The sequence below is a fragment of the Palaemon carinicauda genome, chromosome 11, assembly GCF_036898095.1.
Source record: "Palaemon carinicauda isolate YSFRI2023 chromosome 11, ASM3689809v2, whole genome shotgun sequence".
NCBI classification, from domain to species: Eukaryota; Metazoa; Arthropoda; class Malacostraca; order Decapoda; family Palaemonidae; genus Palaemon; species Palaemon carinicauda.
The window spans coordinates 128,749,890-128,773,606 of NC_090735.1; the positions used below are offsets into that span (position 1 = coordinate 128,749,890).

Below are 23,717 nucleotides of genomic sequence, written 5' to 3' on the forward strand. Positions count from 1 at the left end.
GCCTTTCGAAGGCTTGGGACCTTTCTTAGACCTGCCCCTGAAAGCGTCTGGACGGGTACTTCCTCGGCTGGGGGCTCTGCCACGAAAGAGCGGAATAAATCTTGTAGCAGGAGTATCGGCCACTGGGGTGCGGTAAGTTCTAGGAACCGAAGGAGCAACCTTAGCCTTACGAGCTGAAGAGGCCACAAGGTCATGAGTGTCCTTCTGAATAAGGGCCGCAGACAATTCCTTGATAAGCTCCTCAGGAAACAGGAACTTAGAAAGCGGAGCAAAAAGTAACTGAGACCTTTGACAAGAGGTGATACCATTGGAAAGGAAGGTGCAAAGTTGTTCCCTTTTCTTGAGTACTCCCGAAACAAACATGGAGGCAAGTTCGCCGGAACCATCGCGAATTGCTTTATCCATACAGGACATTATAAGCATGGCCGAGTCCTTGTCAGAAGGGGCAGTCTTCTTGCTCAAGGCCCCCAGGCACCAGTCGAGAAAATTAAAAATCTCAAAGGCGCGAAAGACACCCTTTAAGAAGTGGTCTAAGTCAGAAAAAGTCCAGCAGACCTTAGAGCGCCTCATAGCCGATCTACGTGGAGAGTCAACCAAACTTGAGAAGTCAGCCTGGGCAGAGGCAGGGATTCCCAAGCCTGGTTCCTCTCCTGTGGCATACCATACGCCCGCCTTAGAAGTAAGCTTAGTAGGAGGAAACATAAATGAAGTCTTCCCTAGTTGCTGTTTGGACTGCAACCAATCCCCTAACATTCTTAAAGCTCTCTTAGAGGATCTAGCAAAGACGAGCTTAGTGTAGGCCGACTTAACAGGTTGCATGCCTAGAGAAAACTCTGATGGAGGAGAGCGAGGGGTAGCAGAAACAAAATGATCCGGGTAAACCTCTCTGAAAAGAGCCAGGACCTTGCGAAAGTCAATGGAGGGTGGTAACGACTTGGGTTCCTCCACGTCCGAAGAGGGATCATCTAGGTGCGCAGCTTCCTCCTCAGAAACCTCATGACCTGAGTGTTGAGAAGCGAGAGGTAAAGTTACAGCGGTATGCTGAACGGCAGAATCCTGACAAGCGGGTACATAAACACTTGCGGTCTCATCCTCAAGTCTCTGTTGAAGAGGGTGAGGGCTGGTAATGACAAAGTCATGAGGCTGGGATGAAGGAGGTTCTGCGGAGGTTTGAGGAGCAAGTGTGGTGAGAGGCGACTGTAGTAAAACCTGAGGTTCAGGCTGCAAAGACTGGTCAAGTAGAGGAGAAGGTGGTAGATGCATGCGTTGAGGTGGCTGACTCATTGCATGAGGTTCCTGTCTCAAGAGTTGCGCTTGCTTCAAGGGTTGAGGTGGCTGCGCAGTAAGAGATTCCTGTCTCACGAGTTGAGGTTCTTGAGGTGTGAGCTGCGAGAGTTGAGGTGGCGGCTGCGCAGAAAGCGGCTCCTGTCTCACGAGTTGAGGTTCTTGAGGTGCTTGCCTCGAGAGTTGAGGTTCTCGCCTCGAGGAAAGTGGAGGTAGCAGCTGCGAGAGCTGAGGTGGCTGCCTCAAGGATGGTAGAGGTTGTCGTACCTCAAGAGGTTGCTGCCTCGAGGATGGTCTTACTGTAAGAAACTCTTGCCTCAAAGAAAAAGGAGGTTGTAAGGCATAAGACTCCTGTCCCCATTGTTGAGGAGGTTGTCGCGTGGTAAGAGGTTCCTGCCTTAAGGAAGGTGGAGGTTGCTTCACAACGCTGGTATCTGGCAACTCCCAACGCGGTAGCTCACGCATGGAGGTAGCTTGAGGAACCTCAACTTCGTACGTCTAGCAGACTGGACTGCGTAGAGGAGGAGGAGCGCTCGCAGGAGGAGGTGTAACCTTCTCTGCCTGAAACTCACGCATTAAGACCGCAAGCTGCGACTGCATGGACTGCAGCAAAGCCATCTTGGGATCAACAGACGATGAGGTCTGTTGAGGCAAAGCCTTAACAGAAGTTGAGGTCTGTTGAGGCATCGCCTTACCTCTCTTAGGAGGTGTGCAGTCACCTGATGACTGCGGTGAGTCAGAGCTAGCCCAATGACTACGTCCGGGCTGTTGAACTCGTGTGGTCTGGACTTTACGCTTAAGAGGTCTTGAGACCTGAGTCCAGCGTTTTCTCCCCGAAAATTCTTCTGCAGACGAGGAAAATAAAGGCTCAATCGTCTGAGAGTGGAAGTGACGATCTCTGTAAGATACGCCCGCAACCACCGAGGATACTGCTGTGCGCCGATCAAGGCCTGCCGAACCCTTTTGCCCTTCGACATTGCTTCTCCCCTGGGCTTGGGAGCTTGCAAGAGGTCCCGGACTGGGAGGACGACTGGCACGCACAGAAGTACCCTCACACACAACACTGATACTGACACTAGCACTCGGCACAGCACTGGCACTACCACTTCCCACTGCACTTTTCACTTTAAGTTCCTTGACGTCCGCCAAGAGGAACTTGTGGTCACTCACTACCGACTCCACTTTATCACCTAAAGCCTGAATGGCACGTAAAACATCAGACATATCAGGCTGAGCACAAATAGTAGGTTCGGGGGTAGCCACTACAGGGGGAGGAAAAGGTTGAGGATCATGGGGTGAGGAATAAAGCGAAGAGCGAGCCGAACTCCTCCTAACTCTCTCTCTCTCTAACTTAGTGGTATACTTGAGGAATCGAACAAAATCAAGTTCCGAAAGTCCGGCGCATTCCTCACATCGATCTTCCAACTGACAGGATTTTCCCCTACAGTCGGAACAAACGGTGTGAGGATCAACCGAGGCCTTCGGAATACGCCTAATACAAGTCCTACATCGTCTTTGGGGAGGAGCTTGAGAAAGGTCGGACATCTTGAATCAAAGAACAGTCAAGGGGGATTCCAATTAAAGCAAAAGATCGTTAACCATTAATCAAATCAATTTAAAAGCTATCTAAGCTAAGAAACAAGTTTCCAGTATAGCGAAAGCTGAAATCTTAGAGCAATACTTCACCAAAAACCGTGAACAAGACTCCAAAATTATAAGCGTATCCATGTAGGTCTTGCCGGAAGCACGACAGAGGAAAAATTGAGGTGGTGTCAACAAGAAGTACTGCAGTACCTGGCCACAGGTGGCGCTGGTGAGTACACCCCCTTCTAGTATAGTGATCGCTGGCGTATCCCTTCCGTAGAATTCTGTCGGGCAACGGAGTTGACAGCTACATGATTATCGGGTAAGTTTAATATTGAAAATTAATATTCTTTGATAATAGGACTTTCCTGTTGGGCTAGAACAGGGAATCTAATAGAACAAGATACACTACATGAAAGAAAAGGTATTTTGACAAAGGATAAATCTATTTCTGGGGAGATACCTGTGATGCCCGGTGAATGGTTAGGCATCCAATGGGACCTCACAAGTCACAAGCTCTCTCTTCCTTCCAAGAAGGTCAGGGAGATAGCATCCAAGACAAAGAACTTTCTCAAGCACAAACAGGTGTCCAGAAGAGCCTTAGAAAGAATCCTCGGCTTACTTCAATTTGCGTCAGTGACAGACCTCTTTTTGAAAGCCAAACTCAAAGACATCAACCAAGTTTGGAGAAAGAGAGCTACAATACATTTACGAGACAAGATTTCGTCGATCCCCTCAGTCCTGAAAGAGAGACTCCGGCCATGGTCCAAACCAGAGAACCTTTCCAAATCGGTTCCTCTGCAATTCCCTCCTCCTCAAGTGACGATTCATACAGACGCGTCTCTGAGTGGTTGGGGGGGATATTACAACCAACAGATGTTTCAGGGCTCCTGGTCCCCCGCCATGCGACACTTCCACATCAATGTACTAGAAGCTATGGCAGTATTCTTGACCCTGAAGCGGCTATCCCCTCCACGGTCCACTCATGTCAGGATAATCTCAGACAGCACAGCAGTGGTGCACTACATAAACAGAAGCGGATCAAAATCTCCCAAACTCAACCAAGTCCTGGTCACGATTTTCGCCTTGGCAGTAGAAAAGAACTGGTTCCTGTCGGCAACTCACCTAGCAGGAGTCCAGAACGTGATAGCGGACTCACTATCCAGGACGAAACCACTGGAGTCAGAATGATCTCTGGACATGAATTCTTTCCGGTGGATTTCCAGGCTGGTTCCCGGTCTCCAGGTGGATCTATTCGCGACACAACTGAACCACAAACTTCCTTGTTATGTGACCCCAAACCTGGACCCTCAGGCATATGCTATGGACGCTCTAACCCTGGATTGGAACCATTGGAAGAAGATTTACCTATTCCCTCCAGTGAATCTTCTGATGAAAGTCTTACACAAACTACGCTCCTTCCAAGGGGCAGTAGCTTTAGTAGCACCGCACTGGCCAAAGAGCAGTTGGTTTCCTCTCCTCCTCGAGTTGAAACTCCAACCCTTCCGGATCCCATTCCCCAAACTGACCCAATTAGTCCAAACTCAGACTGTGTCAGATTCCTCAAGGATAGCCAAAACCCTAACTTTGTGGATTTCATGAAGTTTGCAGCCCGCAGAGATGCAAACATTGACCCGGAAACTGTCCTCTTCATAGAATCAGACAAAAGGGACTCCACAATTAGACAATACGATTCGGCCGTGAAGAAATTAGCAGATTTCCTTAAGAATTCAGAACATTCTCGCATGACCTCTAATTTGGCCATCTCATTCTTCAAGTCCCTATTTGACAAGGGCCTAGCAGCTAGCACTATAACCACGATTAAGTCGGCTCTGAAGATCTTCCTCGTGGGTTTCAATATTGACCTGGCAGATTCCTATTTTTCATCTATTCCGAGGGCACGTGCTAGTCTCAGACCTTCGGTACGCCCACAAAAGGTCTCTTGGTCTCTGAACAACGTACTAAAGCTAGCTTCAGACACGGATAACGAATCCTGCCCCTACATCACTCTTCTTAGGAAGACCTTATTCTTAACGGCTTTGGCCTCAGATGCTAGAATCTCAGAATTAGCAGCTCTCTCACGTAATCCCAAAAATATGGATTTCCTCCCAACAGGTGATGTTCTACTTTCTCCAGACAGAGCTTTCCTAGCTAAAATCGAGGACCCGCAGAATAGGTGGTCCCCTTGGAAGATTATCCCTCTTCTCCAGGATACTTCTCTGTGTCCCGTCACTACACTCAAGGCATTCTTAGCTAGAACTGCCACCCGCTCGTCTGGACCCTTGTTTCTCAGAGAACAAGGAGGCACTATTTCCATTCAAGGCATCAGACAACAAATCCTTTACTTTATTGGAATCTAATAGAACAAGATACACTATATGAAAGAAATATAATTTTCCATACTTTAGAGCCACTGTATCAAAAATAAAGCACAGTCAGAAAGAATAAGTCAAGGTTTTCTAGAAACCAGTAACAGCAATTCCATTACTTAATTTGTCTTATACCAGATGAAACGTCACCCACTGAGAAGCACTACTTATCACTGGGAAGATGTTAATGACACCTTGACCTTTTTTTACTACCAGAAACCATCTTATTCTGATAAGAGTAGGCCTTGGTTATATCCCACGTCACTTCAAGAATCTAAGGAGTCAGGGGGGCCTTGGGAATCACACAGAACCTCCCAAATATATTTTTTCCTTTGTCAAAATTCCTTTTTTTTCGTCTAGGAATAGTGTGGTTCCAAACGTAGACACGCGGAAAGCAAAAGTCAAGTTACCTACATTTAACACTAAGCAAAATCATAAACCATAACCATACTTACACACATGAATGGAAAGAACTAATAGTTAACATACACATTAACTGAGTGAACCTCTGACAAGGATGCTAGACATTCATCCTGGCATATCTTCCAAGGGACCCAGTTGAAGCTCCTTACCTTCTAACTGACTTCCCTTTTTCAGTGTCCAAATTAAGCCAATACCAATGCTAGCAAGCTTGATCTGCTTAGATTTGTTTAAGGTTATGTCTTATAAATGCTGTACTGTATTTTCAGACCCAATCATGAATTATCATTTTCCAGGTGTAAATGTATGAAATACCTTCAAATTATTATTTTATGGTAAGAATACCTACATATGATTCATTTGATGTGAATAATGTTGGATTTGTTTGCTTTTATAGCTTCCAGATAACCTGGAATTTTGCCAAAGTTATTACAAACAAGTAATTTTCTCTGTTTTCAGATGTTCTACAAACAAAATATGCTGTGAGTACTATTGCGGCCCATCTTTCTTTATCAAAATATGTTTTAAACATTTCAAAATATCATTATGTGGTTAAGATATACAATGCCTTAAAGTATTGGCATTTAATTCCATTTTGAGTTATGTCGATATGTGGATAATTTCCCTTATTTCTTGTACAGTATACCAGTCTCTCTTGCTCAAAACATGATTTAAATCTGAAGATATCTGCAAATGTACCTCATGCTTTTGTAATGTATATATTATACCTACAGTAGGGTCCCGAATTACACGTGTTCTAATTACGCGATTCCTCAATTACGCGATCGATAGTTTTTAAAAATTAATTTTCCTGTATTTGCGAGGAGCATTCTAAATCCGCGAGTCAAGTACCGCGAAGCGTAGGAAATCTATTGTTTTCTTAATTGTATTGGGGGGGGGGTGATGGTTCCCCATGTCTGAGAAGGGGGGGGGGGGGAGAATGTGAGAGAAAGATTTCTGTTCAAACATTTTAAGACTAGTTTTGGGTGAAAAATGTTAAGGTTTGCCCATCTGTTGTGTGAACTTGTCGCTAGGCCTAGCCTAACTGTCCAACACCTATATGTATAATATTCCATATTTGTACTAATTAATTTTTATACTTACGTTGTGATTATGGTGAAAAATCCTTATTCATTAAACTTTAAATTAAAAACCATCAAAATAAAGACTATTTTATATCATGCTACTGCCAAACATGTCACCACAACCAAACCCATTACTTTGTTTAGTACGTTCCATCGCCGATCATAACGAACTCGCTAACCAATTTTAACATCTGTCTATAGGTTAACTTTTGCGGCAAAAGATATCTTACCAGGTACTATGTAATAATAATGTTATAATTAATGTTTTATTTATCCTTAGAAAATCAAAATATATGAAATATGAGCAATTTTGTTTCGTGTTTTTTTCCCTAAAAAAACGCCTTCTTAAAAGGAAAACGTTTTTTTTTTTACGTTTCATCGTCGATCATAAACGCATTTACTCCTGAAAGTGATAATGAAGAGCTTTTACTAAAGATGTTATTATAAATAAAGATTATAAATAGGTGGTAAAATATCTATAATTAAAGTGTAGCAGCATCAAGAAATGTTGGGGTTCGCCCTTTACATAAGAATGTACTGTACATTGGATTAGACAGAACGTAGAAAAAATCAATTAGGGAAAAATCGGTATTCGATATCCTCTTCATCAGCATCGTCATTCGTCAATCGGGCTTTTTATTTTTTTTATTCTCAGTCGCTAACTAGTTATCGCACTGCCAAGATCTGCACACATTCCGATAATTCACATTTGAAGGTTTTCTGGGAGAGGATGGATAGAGAAAATACCGAACTATATAAAATGTTTTTTTAACCTGTTAAGCGTCACCCACGTGATAAACCGTTCACCACGATCTACTCGGTACCGCCTTCAACTGTATATTCCGTTCATGACTTTAATTGCCTTTTACAAGCCGTCAGTCTCGTGATGTTACTTTACTCGTATAGTAAGTATAGGATCACCACTTGGCAACACTCTCAGCATATGGGGACTGTGAATAGAAACTTATATGATGTCTGGCAACTATTTTTCTGAAGGTAGCTTGATGTTACAAAACTCTGGTTTGAACTGGTTTCCTATCAGTGCGCTCGGGCGTTCATGCATAAGTGGTTATTTGTTGTTCCTTTTGTTATGAAAGGTCTAAAGAGGAAGGTTATTTCTTTAGATGAATAAATGATATTCTTGTTGTGGAATTTGATAATGATAACCTGTTTGATAATGAGAGCACTAGTTCTGAATCCTCCAGTGATGAGTATATTGAAGAAACAAAGTTTTCTTTCGATGTCGAAAGCGAAAATGACTTCTCATTACCGAATGACTGGACAACGAAATTTCACAGAACTATAAAGGGAAAGGAAACGCCGAGAGAGAGAGAGAGAGAGAGAGAGAGAGAGAGAGAGAGAGAGAGAGAGAGAGAGAGAGAGAGAGAGAGAGAATAAAGTGGATAAATAATGTACAAATGTATGACGAACATATTTGAAAACTATACAGGAAACGATATGAGAGAGAGAGAGAGAGAGAGAGAGAGAGAGAGAGAGAGAGAGAGAGAGAGAGAGAGAGAGAGAGAGAGAGAGAGAGAGAGAGAGAGAGAGAGACCTATCCCTTTCCTTTTGTTGCTTATCCAGGCGTAAGATTTACGATTGAAGATAAAAAGAACCCATTAGAATATTCAGTATTATGTAGCCATTTGAAATTAAATAATAGTAGTATTAATTGTTTTTTTTACTCAACCATTTAATTAATATCCCTACTTTTAACTATAATTACGAATTATAAGCATAAAGAAATTATATTAACTTTGAAAAATTATCATTAGTGAAATGACCGCTCAGGGCAAAAAAAGCGTGATTATCGTACAGCAGCCTATTGCACACATGCGCCTAGTGGCCGTGTTTACGTGTGGGAGTGTCATCATGGATATACAGTACTATACTGTAATTTTTAACTATTGCTAGATACGTACTGTATCAAACCTTGAAAACCCTTTTTTGTTTTTTGTATCTATAGGAAATAATTCTACATCATTCGGAAAATACTGAAAACAGTAAGCTATGCATAGTACAGTAGTAAATACTACAGTCATAGAAAATTATCAAAACTTTAACAACTTTTTATTGTTTTATTTATCCATAAAAGAAATTTTGTACAGTATTTTATAAAAAAAAATCTATAAGAAGGATTTCTTACAGTATTGTTAAGATAAAAGCTACAGTATATATATATATATATATATATATATATATATATATATATATATATATATATATATATATATATATATATATATATATATATATATATATATATATATATATATATATATATATATATATATATATATATATATATATATATATATATATATATATATATATATATATATATATATATATATATATATATATATATATATATATATATATATATATATATATATATATATATACACACACACAGTGTATATACAGTATATATATATCTAGAAAGCTAGAAATGGAGTGAAAAAAAATTGACGGGTAGGTTGCTGTTTGCCGCCATGATGTGTTTCGAAATATACGAATTTCCAATTACACGAGGCCTTTCATTGACCAAATTCTCGCATAATTCGGGACCCTACTGTACATAACTAGGTTTATTTGTGCTTTCAGGTTAATAGTGTAGTGAAGAAAATCAAACAAGATCTCTTACATTCTCCATATAAATGGAAAGTGCAGGGATGAGGTAAAACCATTTGATACGGACACAGGCCAAATTTAAGCATGCTGATGGTGTACAACAAAAAGGATTCAAAGACTCAAAATAGGTTATAGTTAAGCTTCTTGACTTTAATGGTGACAGAGATGGGTATCATTCCCAATGCTATAAAAGCTTCACTTCTGTTCAACACACCATACCAGACAATATACATGGAAAGCCAAATACATCAGATAAAACCTTATGATCCAGCACTGAATATATCCCAGCATCTAGCACATTGATTTTCCCAAAACTATGCCTCTGTAACTAAAGTGAAAAGTTAGCACGAAAAAACTAGACAACTGTGAAAAAATCTACTACTAATATGAGCTAAGGGCACAAAACACCTAAATAATCCAATACCAGACTTGCCAAAGATGTCAAGTCACAATGCCACTGTAAACATTGTGAGGACCATGAGGTACTTGCAGGGCCATGGGAGTCCTTTTTTGGGGGCTACTCCCCTTGGTTTGGGCCCTACAATGGGGATCTATAGAAGAGAGTATGTAGAGAATTTTTTTTGTAAGATGTGGAAAGCTTGCGCTTCATAGTTATAAGCAATGTGACCTCTTGAGGTAAGATTAATGAAAATAATATAAATTTCTTACTAATTATATTGTCAGTAATCTACCTATTGCCCAACCAACTACCTGTACTGTGCTTCTGTAAAAATGTTATTTTTATTAATAAGATAAATTTTTGAATATACTTACCCGATAATCATGTAGCTGTCAACTCCGTTGCCCGACAGAATTCTATGGAGGGATACGCCAGCTATCACAATACAAGAAGGGGGTGTACTTACCAGCGCCACCTGTGGCCAGGTACTCAATCATTTGTTGTTTACACCTCCTCAATTATTCCTCGGTCCACTGGTTCTCTCTGGGGAGGAAAGGGAGGGTCGATTAAATCATGATTATCGGGTAAGTATATTCAAAAATTTATTTTATTAATAAAAATAACATTTTTCAATATTAAACTTACCCGATAATCATGTAGCTGATTCACACCCAGGGAGGTGGGTGAAAACCAGTGTACATGATTAAAGGATAGCTAAGTATCCCAAATTTCATATAACAGTTATCTCAAATAACAATGAAATAATAAGTACCTGGTAAGGAAGTCGAATAGAACCGTTACTCTGCCTTTTATTTAAAGTTCGTCTTCCTTACTGAGCGCAGCGTTCCTCTTGGAGGCTGAATCAACCCAAAGGTGCCAAAGTACAAGGGGTTGCAACCCTACTAAAGGACCTCTACCAAACCTTTAACCCAGGCGCTTCTCAAGAATGAATAGACCACCCGCCAAATCCAAGGATGCGGAAGGCTTCTTAGCCTACCGTAACAACCATAAAAACAACAATAAAAGTATTCAAGAGAAAGGTTAAAAAGGTTATGGGATTATGGGAATGTAGTGGCTGAGCCCTCACCTACTACTGCACTCGCTGCTACGAATGGTCCCAGGGTGTAGCAGTTCTCGTAAAGAGACTGGACATCTTTCAGATAAAATGATGCAAACACTGACTTGCTCCTCCAATAGGTTGCATCCATAATGCTCTGCAGAGAACGGTTTTTATTAAAGGCCAACGAAGTAGCTACAGCTCTTACTTCGTGGGTCCTTACCATCAGCAATGCAAGGTCTTCCTCCTTTAAGTGAGAATGTGCTTCTCTGATCAGAAGCCTTATATAGTATGAAAGCCCATTCTTGGACATGGGTCTCGAGGGTTTCTTGATGGCACACCATAAGGCTTCTGACTGTCCTCGAATAGGTTTAGACCTCTTCAGATAATATTTGAGAGCTCTGACAGGGCAAAGAACTCTCTCTAGTTTGTTACCTACCATGTTGGAGAGGCTAGGTATTTCGAACGATCTAGGCCAAGGACGTGAAGGAAGCTCGTTCTTTGCTAGGAATCCAAGCTGAAAAGAACATGTAGCTGATTCGGTTGTGAAACCAATGTTCTTGCTGAAGGCATGAACCTCACTGACTCTCTTAGCTGTTGCAAGGCAAACGAGAAAAGCAGTCTTGAGGGTAAGATCCTTGAAGGAAGCTGACTGGAGAGGTTCGAACCTAGATGTCATAAGGAACCTTAAGACTACGTCCAGATTCCAGCCTGGAGTGGAAAGACGACGTTCTTTAGACGTCTCAAAAGACTTGAGAATGTCTTGAAGGTCCTTGTTGGAAGACAGGTCCAAACCCCTGTGGCGGAGGACTGAGGCCAACATGCTCCTATACCCTTTAATCGTAGATGTTGAAAGGGATCTCTCATTCCTAAGATGAAGAAGGAAGTCAGCTATTTGGATCACAGAGGTATTGGTAGAGGATATTGAATTGGCTCTACACCAGCTTCGGAAGACCTCCCACTTAGACTGGTAGACTCTACGAGTGGAAATTCTTCTAGCTCTGGCAATCGCACTGGCTGCCTCCTTCGAAAAGCCTCTAGCTCTAGCGAATCTTTCGACAGTCTGAAGGCAGTCAGTCGAAGAGCGTGGAGGTTTGGGTGCAACCTGTCTACGTGTGGTTGACGTAGAAGGTCCACTCTTAGAGGTAGAGTCCTGGGGAAGTCGACTAGCCATTGACGTACCTCTGTGTACCATTCTCTTGCAGGCCAAAGGGGAGCAACCAGCGTCAGCCGTGTCCCTTCGTGCGAGACGAATTTCTGCAGAACTTTGTTTATAATCTTGAACGGAGGGAATGCGTACAGGTCGAGATGGGACCAGTTCAGAAGAAAAGCATCTACATGAACCGCTGCAGGGTCTGGAACAGGGGAACAATAAAGCGGAAGTCTCTTGGTGATGGAGGTGGCAAACAGGTCTATGGTAGGTTGACCCCACAACGTCCAAAGTCTGTTGCACACACTCTTGTGGAGGGTCCATTCCGTGGGAATGACCTGATTCCTTCTGCTGAGGCGATCCGCTGAAACATTCATATCGCCCTGGATGAACCTCGTGACCAGAGTGAGGTTTAGACCTCTTGACCAAATGAGGAGGTCCCTTGCGATCTCGTAAAGGCTCCTCGAATGGGTCCCTCCTTGCTTGGAGATGTAAGCCAAGGCTGTGGTGTTGTCTGAATTCACCTCCACCACTTTGCCTAGCAGGAGGGACTTGAAGTTCAACAGGGCAAGATGGACTGCTAACAGTTCCTTGCAATTGATGTGGAGTAATCCTTGTTCCTTGTTCCACACTCCTGAGCATTCCCGTCCGTCCAAGGTCGCACCCCAGCCCGAGTCCGATGCATCCGAGAAGAGATGAAGATGGGGGGTCTGGATGGCCAATGATAGACCCTCCTTGAGAAGAAGATTGTGCTTCCACCACCGGAGAGTGGTCTTCATCTCTTGGTTGATAGGGATAGAGACTGCTTCTAGAGTCGAGCCCTTGTCCCAATGAGCTGCAAGATGGAATTGAAGAGGGCGGAGGTGGAGTCTCCCCAGCTCGACAAACAGGGCCAGAGATGAGAGGGTCCCTGTGAGACTCATCCACTGTCTCACTGAGCAATTGCTCCTCTTCAGCATGCTCATGATGCACTGTAGGGCTTGGTTTATCCTGGGGGCCGAAGGAAAAGCCCGAAAATCCCGACTCTGAATCTCCATTCCCAGGTACACAATGGATTGGGAGGGAATGAGTTGAGATTTCTCTATATTGACTAATAGACCTAGGTCTCTGATTAGATCTAAAGTCCAAGAGAGGTTCTCCAGACAACGACGACTCGTGGAGGCTCTCAACAGCCAGTCGTCTAGGTAGAGGGAGGCTCTGATGTTCGATAAGTGCAGGAATTTCGCTAATTTCCTCATCAGATGAGTAAAGACCATAGGAGCTGTGCTTAGGCCAAAACACAGGGCTTGGAACTGATAGACAACCTTTCCGAAAACGAATCTCAGGAAAGGTTGGGAGTCTGGATGAATGGGAACGTGAAAGTATGCATCTTTCAAGTCCAACGAGACCATCCAGTCCTCCTGTCTGACCGCTGCTAAGACCGACTTGGTCGTCTCCATTGTGAACGTCTGCTTGGTGACATACTCGTTGAGAGAGCTGACGTCCAGCACCGGTCTCCAACCTCCTGTCTTTTTGGCCACAAGAAAGAGACGGTTGTAGAAGCCCGGGGATTGATGGTCCCGGACTATAACCCCTGCCTTCTTCTGCACAAGTAGCGACACCTCCTGTTGCAATGCTAGCCTCTTGTCCTCTTCTTTGTAGTTGGGAGAGAGGTTGATGGGCGATGTGGTCAGAGGCGGTTTGAGGCAGAATGGAATCCTGTAACCGTACCTCAGCCAACTGACAGACTGTGCGTCTGCACCTCTCTTCTCCCAGGCTTGCCAGAAGATCTTGAGCCTGGCACCTACTGTTGTCTGGAGAATCTGAGAGTCAGTGCTTTCCCTTAGATGTCCTGGGTCCTTTCTTAGACTTGCCCCTGTGAGAGTCTGGACGGGAGCTTCCTCGGCTGGGGGCTCTACCACGAAAGGGCGGTATGAACCTAGTGGCCGGGGTATCAGCCACTGGAGAGCGATAAGTCTTGGGGACAGAGGTGGTAACCTTAGACTTACGAGCCGATGAAGCTACAAGATCGTGCGTGTCCTTCTGTATCAGGGCAGCCGACAAGTCCTTAACTAGCTCCTCGGGAAAGAGGAACTTTGAGAGTGGAGCAAAAAGGAGCTGTGACCGCTGGCACGGTGTAATGCTGGCTGAGAGGAAGGAACACAGTTGTTCTCTTTTCTTCAACACCCCTGATACAAATAACGACGCTAGCTCACCCGATCCATCCCTGATAGCCTTATCCATGCAGGACATAATTAACATGGCAGAGTCTTTGTCCGCAGGAGAAGTTTTCTTGCTGAGGGCTCCCAGGCACCAGTCGAGAAAATTGAACATTTCGAAAGCTCTGAACAACCCTTTCAGAAGATGATCCAGGTCTGAGAAGGTCCAACAAACCTTCGAGCGTCTCATCGCAGTCCTCCTAGGCGAGTCCACCAGACTTGAGAAGTCAGCCTGGGCAGAGGCAGGAACTCCCAAGCCTGGTGCTTCCCCTGTGGCATACCAAACGCAACCTTTCGATGCGAGCTTCGTTGGAGGGAACATGAAGGAAGTCTTGCCCAGGTGTTGTTTAGACTGAAGCCACTCCCCTAAGGTCCTTAAGGCCCTCTTGGAGGATCTAGCTAGGACAAGCTTAGTATAGCTCGACTTAGCTTGTTGCACGCCTAGCGAAAACTCAGATGGAGGTGAGCGGGGAACAGCAGAGACGAAGTGGTCAGGGTAAAGCTCCCTGAGTAGAGCCAAGACCTTTCTAAAATCAACAGACAATGGAGAAAGCTTAGACTCCTCCACGTCTGATGAGGGATCAAGATGTGCCTCCTCATCATCCGACACTTCATCAGCAGAAGGTAGCGAAGCAAAAGGACCAGAATGCTGAACCGCAGAGTCAGAACGGGTAGGAACAACAACAGAGGTTTCCTCAACTTGAGGGAAAACCTGAGGTTCAGACTGCATAGGTTGAACAACAGTCGGAGCAGAAGGCAGGTGCAAGGGTGAAGGAGGTTGACTCCTAGCAAGAGTTGCACCCAAGGATTGCACCAGCTGAGCGGAGGACGGAGGCGGAGTAGTCCGTTCCTGTTCCTGAGAGATGAGTGGAGCATGAGAAGGTTGAGGCTGCGCAGAACAAGGTAAAGTTCTAGCAAGCTGAGGCTCCTGAGGCGCAAGTGCATGGTGTAGATGAGCTTGCCTAGATGAGGGTTGAACTCGGTGCAGCGCTGGTGCAGCAGACAGACTCACGGAGGGGAGAGGTTGTTGTACCCCAACCGAGAGTTGCACCACTGGTGGAGCAGCAAGGGGAGGAGGAGGAAGAGTGTAACTCTCCTGATCCCCAAGCAAAGGTTGCCTTAAAGAAGGCTGAGGCTGAACAACACTGTGAACAGCAAACTCCGAAAGTGGTTCAACATCGTACGCCTGGCAGATGGTACTGCGACCAGGCGGAGCAGGTGCAGGCTGGGCGAACACAGGCGGAGCAGGTGCAGGCTGGGCGAGCACAGGTGCAGCGAGAACAGGTGGAGGGAGTGCAGGAGGTGCAACACTCTCAGCCCGACATTCACGCATCAAGTCCGAAAGCTGAACTTGCATGGACTGAAGCAGGGTCCACTTGGGGTCGGCAGAAGCGATAAAAGACTGAGGTAAAGTCACAGTCGGGGTCTGTATAGGTAGAACCTTACTCCTCTTGGGCGGAGTACAGTCGACCGATGACAGAGGCGAGTCGGAGCTGAGCCAATGACTGCAACCTGGCTGAGCACTCGCTGACTGAACTCTACGTTTAAGCGGTCTCGAGACCTGAGACCAACGTTTCTTCCCTGCATGAAGATCAGCGGACGAGAAGACGGGCTCAATCGTCTGCAGGTGGGAGTGACGGTCTAAGGAAGACACGCCCGCAACCACCGAGGATAATTCTGTGCGCCTAACAAGGCCTGTCGAACCCTTAAGCCCTTCGACATTGCTTCTCCCCTGGGCATGGGAGCTTGCAAGAGGTCCCGGACTGGGAGGACGACTGGCTCGCACAGAAAAATCCTCACGCACCACACGGCACCACTAGCACTTGGCACTGCACAGACACTAGCACTCGTCACAGCACTGGCACTATTTCCACCCACTGCACTCTTGACCTTCAGCTCTTTAACCTCGGCCATCAGAGACTTATGGTCACTTACCACTGAATCTACCTTGTCTCCTAAAGCCTGAATAGCACGCAAAACAACAGACATATCAGGCGGAGGGCACACAGTAGGTTCGGGGGTAGCCACTACAGGGGTAGGAAAAGGTAGGGGATCATGAGGTGAGGAAAACATAGAAGAGTGAGAAGAACTTCTCCTAGCTCTAGTTCTCTCTAACTTGGATGAATATTTTAAAAGACGTACAAAATCCAATTCCGAAAGTCCGGCGCACTCCTCACACCGATTTTCTAATAGACAGGGCCTGTCCCTACAGTCAGAACAAGCGGTGTGAGGATCTACCGAGACCTTCGGAATACGCCTATTGCAAGACCTACATCGTCTATGGGAGGGAGCTTGCGAAACGTCAGACATCTTGTTTCAAAGAGAAAGTCAAAGGGTGATCCAAAAAACAAGCAAAAATTCATTAACCGTTAATCAGAGTTTATATAAAAGCTAACTAGCTAATATAAAAAGGATTCCAGTATGCGACAGCCGTTAATCTAAGAGAATACTTCACCAAATATCCATGAATAAACTCGAAGACCATGAGCGTATCCCAGAACGTCTAGCCGGAAGCACGACAGAGGAATAATTGAGGAGGTGTAAACAACAAATGATTGAGTACCTGGCCACAGGTGGCGCTGGTAAGTACACCCCCTTCTAGTATTGTGATAGCTGGCGTATCCCTCCATAGAATTCTGTCGGGCAACGGAGTTGACAGCTACATGATTATCGGGTAAGTTTAATATTGAAAATTCTAGATCTTTAAAAAATTAGCACTATTCTATCAACAACTATGAAACATCCATAATTATGTCATTTGAATTGCAATTACCAAACACTACTTTTAACATTTCATTCTACAAATTCTAAAATTCAGATACAGTAGGATGATAATAATACCCTTTTCTGCTAGTGTCATTCATAACATACCTAACTGTGTTTTCACGCACTGAGACTTCTTCAATTCTTCTTCTTCATCAACATTCTGAAATTTCTTGATGGTTATTCCAGAGTTATTTTCTGATACTTTTTTTCTTTTCTGCACATCTTTATCATCACCATCATTGTCCTCATCTGTACCACTGTCTTCATCACTCATTTCCTCAACATCCTCAGCAAATTTGTTAAAATCCCCATCATAGCTGCAAATTAAAGTAAATTGAAACTTTCATATGTAAAAAGGTGTCATTAATCTTATGATGCTAAGCATTGACATTTACATGAACTGATGTTCAAATAAAAATAAAAACAAATAGTCTTATAACTACGGTCTTTCAAATTTATGACACTCCATTTTTAATAAATAAAAAATCCGAATTTTAGTATTTTTTATTTCTGTACTTACCCGATGTTCATATTGCTTTTTCTCCAGAAGCTTGGTTTATCAATGTTTACCCTAAAAAATTTATCATTAAAGTAATGTCCCAATCTAGGGGTCGGTTGCCTGATGCACTCTCTCTAAAGCCTCTTCTTCATTGCATCCATCCCCTTATCTCACCATCTAATTCCCCTCCTCACAGGTTCCTCCAAAGCTCTCCTCATGGGCCCACACCCTCTTAGTAGTGACATCTACTGTATTAATCTTTATTACATCTGCTTTTCCTCTTATTTAATCATTATCCAATATTTCAAGTAGTAATATTTCCATAACCCACCTAAAAATTCTCTTCTTTGTTCTCTCAAGTTTTCTTTTTTCTTGGCATCTTAACAGCCCATATTTCCGATCCATACAAATATTTCTCAGCATTTGTAGTCTTCTGAGTCTATGGATTCCATCTCTAATCTGCACCAAAGAACATTATCAACTCACAAATATCAGCTTCTGTGCAAGTTTATCAATCAGTTAAAGGCATCCAGTCTGTATCTGAAGAATCCCGTCTTAGCTTATCTCCAGTACTGAGAGAGATCAATATTACCCGCCAACAGATTGCTGAATTCCAGTGTGTCCCGAGACAGAATTTTGAGACTCAGAAGATCTATAGCTCACCCAATTGATTAAAATATCAACTGTTTTTCCTATTCCTTAAAAGTATATTAATCATTGTTTTTTCATTTCCCATATTAAGATAGTTGAAAGTTGAGACACAGGGTTACTTTGTGAGGAAAAATGTGTTATGTGATGAACTGTATGTGTCACATCTAGAACTGAGTATATACTTGGGTGCACTGGGTATGATTTTAGTTATGTATGTTTTTGGTGAATTGTTTGAGGGGAAGGATGATAACTTAGTTTTTATGTAACATTAGTTTCATCTTAATATGTTATTTTTATTAATAAAATAAATTTTTGAATATACTTACCCGATAATCATGTAGCTGTCAACTCCGTTGCCCGACAGAATTCTATGGAGGGATACGCCAGCTATCACAATACTAGAAGGGGGTGTATTTACCAGCGCCACCTGTGGCCAGGTACTCAAGTACTTCTTGTTGACACCTCCTCAATTATTCCTCGGTCCACTGGTTCTCTATGGGGAGGAAGGGAGGGTCGATTAAATCATGATTATCGGGTAAGTATATTCAAAAATTTATTTTATTAATAAAAATAACATTTTTCAATATTAAACTTACCCGATAATCATGTAGCTGATTCACACCCAGGGGGGTGGGTGAAAACCAGTGTACAAGATTAAAGGATAGCTAAGTATCCCATATTTCATATAATCAGTTATCCACAATAACAATGAAATAATAAGTACCTGGTAAGGAAGTCGACTTGAACCGTTACTCTGCCTTTAATAAGATCGTCTTCCTTACTGAGCGCAGCGTTCCTCTTGGGAGGCTGAATCAACTCAAAGGTGCTAAAGTATACAGGGCTGCAACCCATACTAAAGGACCTCATCACAACCTTTAACCTTGGCGCTTCTCAAGAAAGAATTGACCACCCGCCAAATCAACAAGGATGTGGAAGGCTTCTTAGCCGACCGTACAACCCATAAAAAGTATTCAAGAGAAAGGTTAAAAAGTTATGGGATTATGGGAATGTAGTGGCTGAGCCCTCGCCTACTACTGCATTCGTTGCTACGAATGGACCCAGGGTGTAGCAGTACTCGTAAAGAGACTGGACATCTTTGAGATAGAATGATGCGAACACTGACTTGTTTCTCCAATAGGTTGCATCCATAACACTCTGCAGAGAACGGTTCTGTTTGAAGGCCACTGAAGTAGCCACAGCTCTCACTTCATGTGTCCTTACCTTCAGCAAAGCAAGGTCTTCTTCCTTCAGATGAGAATTTGCTTCTCTAATCAGAAGCCTGATGTAGTAAGAAACTGAGTTCTTAGACATTGGTAGAGAAGGCTTCTTGATAGCATACCATAAGGCTTCTGATTGTCCTCGTAATGGTTTTGACCTTCTTAGATAGTACTTAAGAGCTCTAACTGGGCAAAGTACTCTCTCCAGTTCGTTCCCCACCATGTTGGACAGGCTTGGGATCTCGAACGACTTAGGCCAAGGACGGGAAGGAAGCTCGTTTTTAGCCAAAAAACCGAGCTGCAAGGAACATGTAGCCGTTTCAGATGTGAAACCTATGTTCCTGCTGAAGGCGTGGATCTCACTTACTCTTTTACCTGTTGCTAAGCACACGAGGAAAAGAGTTTTTAATGTGAGGTCCTTAAAAGAGGCTGATTGGAGCGGTTCAAATCCTGATGACATTAGGAACCTTAGGACCACGTCTAGATTCCAGCCTGGAGTGGACAACCGACGTTCCTTTGAGGTCTCAAAAGACCTAAGGAGGTCCTGTAGATCTTTGTTGGAGGAAAGATCCAAGCCTCTGTGGCGGAAAACCGCTGCCAACAAACTTCTGTAACCCTTGATCGTAGGAGCTGATAGGGATCTTACGTTCCTTAGATGTAACAGGAAGTCAGCAATCTGGGTTACATTGGTACTGGTTGAGGAAAACTGCATTGGCCTTGCACCAGCTTCGGAAGACTTCCCATTAAGACTGATAGACTCTGAGAGTGGATGTCGTCCTTGCTCTGGCAATCGCTCTGGCTGCCTCCTTCGAAAAGCCTCTAGCTCTTGAGAGTCTTTCGATAGTCTGAAGGCAGTCAGACGAAGAGCGTGGAGGTTGGGTGTACCTTCTTTACGTGAGGTTGACGCAGAAGGTCCACTCTAGGAGGAAGAGTCCTGGGAACGTCGACCAGCCATTGCAGTACCTCAGTGAACCATTCTCTCGCGGGCCAGAGGGGAGCAACCAACGTCAGCCGTGTCCCTTTGTGAGAGGCGAACTTCTGAAGTACCCTGTTGACAATCTTGAACGGCGGGAATGCATACAGGTTGAGATGGGACCAATCCAGCAGAAAGGCATCCACGCGAACTGCTGCAGGGTCTGGAATCGGAGAACAATACAAGAGGAGCCTCTTGGTCATCGAGGTAGCGAATAGATCTATGGTTGGCTGACCCCACAGGGCCCAAAGTCTGCTGCAAACATTCTTGTGAAGGGTCCACTCTGTGGGGAAGACCTGACCCTTCCGGCTGAGGCGATCTGCCATGACATTCATATCGCCCTGAATGAGCCTCGTTACCAGCGTGAGCTTTCGATCTTTTGACCAAATGAGGAGGTCCCTTGCGATCTCGAACAACTTCCTCGAATGAGTCCCTCCCTGCTTGGAGATGTAAGCCAAGGCTGTGGTGTAGTCGGAGTTCACCTCCACCACCTTGTTAAGCTGGAGGGACTTGAAGTTTATCAAGGCCAAATGAACTGCCAACAACTCCTTGCAATAGATGTGAAGTGTCCTTTGCTCCTGATTCCATGTTCCCGAGCATTCCTGTCCGTCCAGTGTCGCACCCCAGCCCGTGTCCGATGCGTCCGAGAAGAGACGGTGGTCGGAGGTCTGAACAGCCAAAGGTAGACCTTCCTTGAGAAGAATGCTGTTCTTCCACCACGTTAGAGTAGACCTCATCTCTTCGGAAACAGGAACTGAGCCCGTCTCTAGCGTCATGTCCTTTATCCAGTGAGCAGCTAGATGATACTGAAGGGGGCGGAGGTGGAGTCTCCCTAACTCGATGAACAGGGCCAGCGATGAAAGTGTCCCTGTTAGACTCATCCACTGCCTGACTAAGCATCGGTTCCTTCTCAGCATGCTCTGGATGCATTCTAGGGCTTGGAAGATCCTTGGGGCCGACGGACAAGTCCGAAAAGCTCGACTCTGAAGATCCATACCCAAGGAGACAATGGTCTGGGATGGAACGAGCTGAGACTCCTCAAAATTGACCAGGAGGCCCAGTTCCTTGGTCAGATCCATAGTCCATTTGAAACTCTCCAGACAGCGACGACTTGAGGGAGCTCTTAAAAGCCAGTCGTCTGACGGAGCCGGACACAAGATCATGATACTGCTGCACAGTCTGTAAACTGTCAATCATGGGCAAGCGAGGAAGTACAGTGACAACCCGAATCTGTCTAGACTGTCTGGGTCGTACAGACAACTCCTTAACGGGTTGCTGAGGTTGCCGCACTGCGTCACAACAAGTCCCTTCTGTTGGTTGTTGAACGTCTTCCCCGTGACACATTGACTCCGTAAACAAAAAATCCTCTAACAAGGACTAAGCTTGGACTGCATGTCATGCAACACAGCTCAAGGTCTATGGGAGCAGGTGTGGTAACAGACGGGATTAGCGGCTGAAGTGTAACCATTACCTTCCCTGTAAGCATGTTATGCTTAAATAAAAGTCCATAAGAGGTTATGCAGCTAAAGGCTCCCTCCAAATGACAGAGTCCTCAAGGGAATATCAGAAGGAGGGAGAAAAGAACTTTCTCATCTACAGGGACCTTATCCTAGAAAAGCTAAGTTCTCTGAGTGAGGGTTCACTGGTGCAAAGCAGCAGACTAGAAGGCAACGTTATGAAACTGCTTGACAGTCTAGTGAGTTGGCAACAACCCAAGATGAGTTGAGAAGCATGCGGTAAGGTATGCAGAGCATGATGTATGCAGAGTATGCTGTTATGCAGAGCATGCTGAATGCAGAGCATGCTGAATGCTGAGCATGTAGTAAGCAGAGCCTGCTGTAAGCAGAGCCTGCTGAAAGGAAAGCAGAGCGTGTGCATGGGGTTTAACATTTCTCAGAAATTCCATGACCAGTGCTAGAGTGCTTTATGCATGCTTGCATGGGGTTTAAACCATGGTATGCTGAACAGCAGAGTCAGAACGAGCTGGAACAACAATAGTGTGGTTTCCTCTTCAAGACTCCGATGAGGGAACACCTGAGGCTCAGTCTGCAAAGGCTGAATAAAAGACAAGCAGAAGGAAGGCGCATGGGTGGAGGAGGCTGACTCCTAGCATGAGTGGTTGAACCCAAGGGTTGCGCTTGCTGAGCGGTTGGCGGAAGCGGAGTAGCAAGTTCCAGTTCCTGTGGTGTGAGCGGAGCGCGATGAGGAAGAGGCTGCGCAGAACAAGGTAAATGTCTCGCTAGAGCCAAGACCTTTCTAAAATCAACAGACAATGGAGAAAACTTAGACTCCTCAACGTCTGATGAGGGATCAAGATGTGCCTCCTCATCATCCGACACTTCATCAGCAGAAGGTAGCGAAGCAAAAGGACCAGAATGCTGAACCGCAGAGTCAGAACGGGTAGGAACAACAACAGAGGTTTCCTCAACTTGAGGGAAAACCTGAGGTTCAGACTGCATAGGCTGAACAACAGTCGGAGCAGAAGGCAGGTGCAAGGGTGAAGGAGGTTGACTCCTAGCAAGAGTTGCACCCAAGGATTGCACCAGCTGAGCGGAGGACGGAGGCGGAGTAGTCCGTTCCTGTTCCTGAGAGATGAGTGGAGCATGAGAAGGTTGAGGCTGCGCAGAACAAGGTAAAGTTCTAGCAAGCTGAGGCTCCTGAGGCGCAAGTGCATGGTGTAGATGAGCTTGCCTAGATGAGGGTTGAACTCGGTGCAGCGCTGGTTGAGCAGACAGACTCACGGAGGGGAGAGGTTGTTGTACCCCAACCGAGAGTTGCACCACTGGTGGAGCAGCAAGGGGAGGAGGAGGAAGAGTGTAACTCTCCTGATCCCAAAGCAAGGGTTGCCTTAAAGAAGGCTGAGGCTGAACAACACTGTGAACAGCAAACTCCGAAAGTGGTTCAACATCGTACGCCTGGCAGATGGTGCTGCGACCAGGCGGAGCAGGTGCAGGCTGGGCGAGCACAGGCGGAGCAGGTGCAGGCTGGGCGAGCACAGGCGGAGCAGGTGCAGGCTGGGCGAGCACAGGTGCAGCGAGAACAGGTGGAGGGAGTGCAGGAGGTGCAACACTCTCAGCCCGACACTCACGCATCAAGACCGAAAGTTGTGACTGTATGGACTGCAGTAGAGTTAACTTGGGGTCGGCAGACACTAAGTTCTGCTGAGGTAAAGCCTTAACAGCAGAGATCTGTTGTGGCAGAACCTTACTCCTCTTAGGCGGAGTGTAATCAACTGATGACTGAGGAGAGTCAGAGCTAACCCAATGACTGCATTCGGGTTGTGAACTTTAACTTCGTACGTCTGGCATAGGTCTGGACTTAACGTTTAAGAAGTCTTGAGACCTGAGACCAGCGTTACTCTGCCTTTATTTTCTCCCCTAATCTCTTCTGCAGACGAGCAAAATAAGGGCTCAATCGTCTGCGGGTGGGA

At 44.8% G+C, this 23,717-nt stretch overlaps 1 protein-coding gene across 2 annotated transcripts in view; it reads right to left on the reverse strand.

Annotated features, from left to right (window-relative positions):
* The window catches only part of LOC137650202 (protein AATF-like), a 133,039-nt gene that overhangs the window by 54,673 nt on the left and 54,649 nt on the right, over window positions 1-23,717 (reverse strand). For both annotated transcript variants that reach the window (XM_068383389.1, XM_068383390.1), the window contains exon 4: window positions 17,053-17,264. In XM_068383389.1, the coding sequence (XP_068239490.1) occupies window positions 17,053-17,264 (212 nt within the window). The remainder of the gene's footprint in view (window positions 1-17,052; window positions 17,265-23,717) is intronic.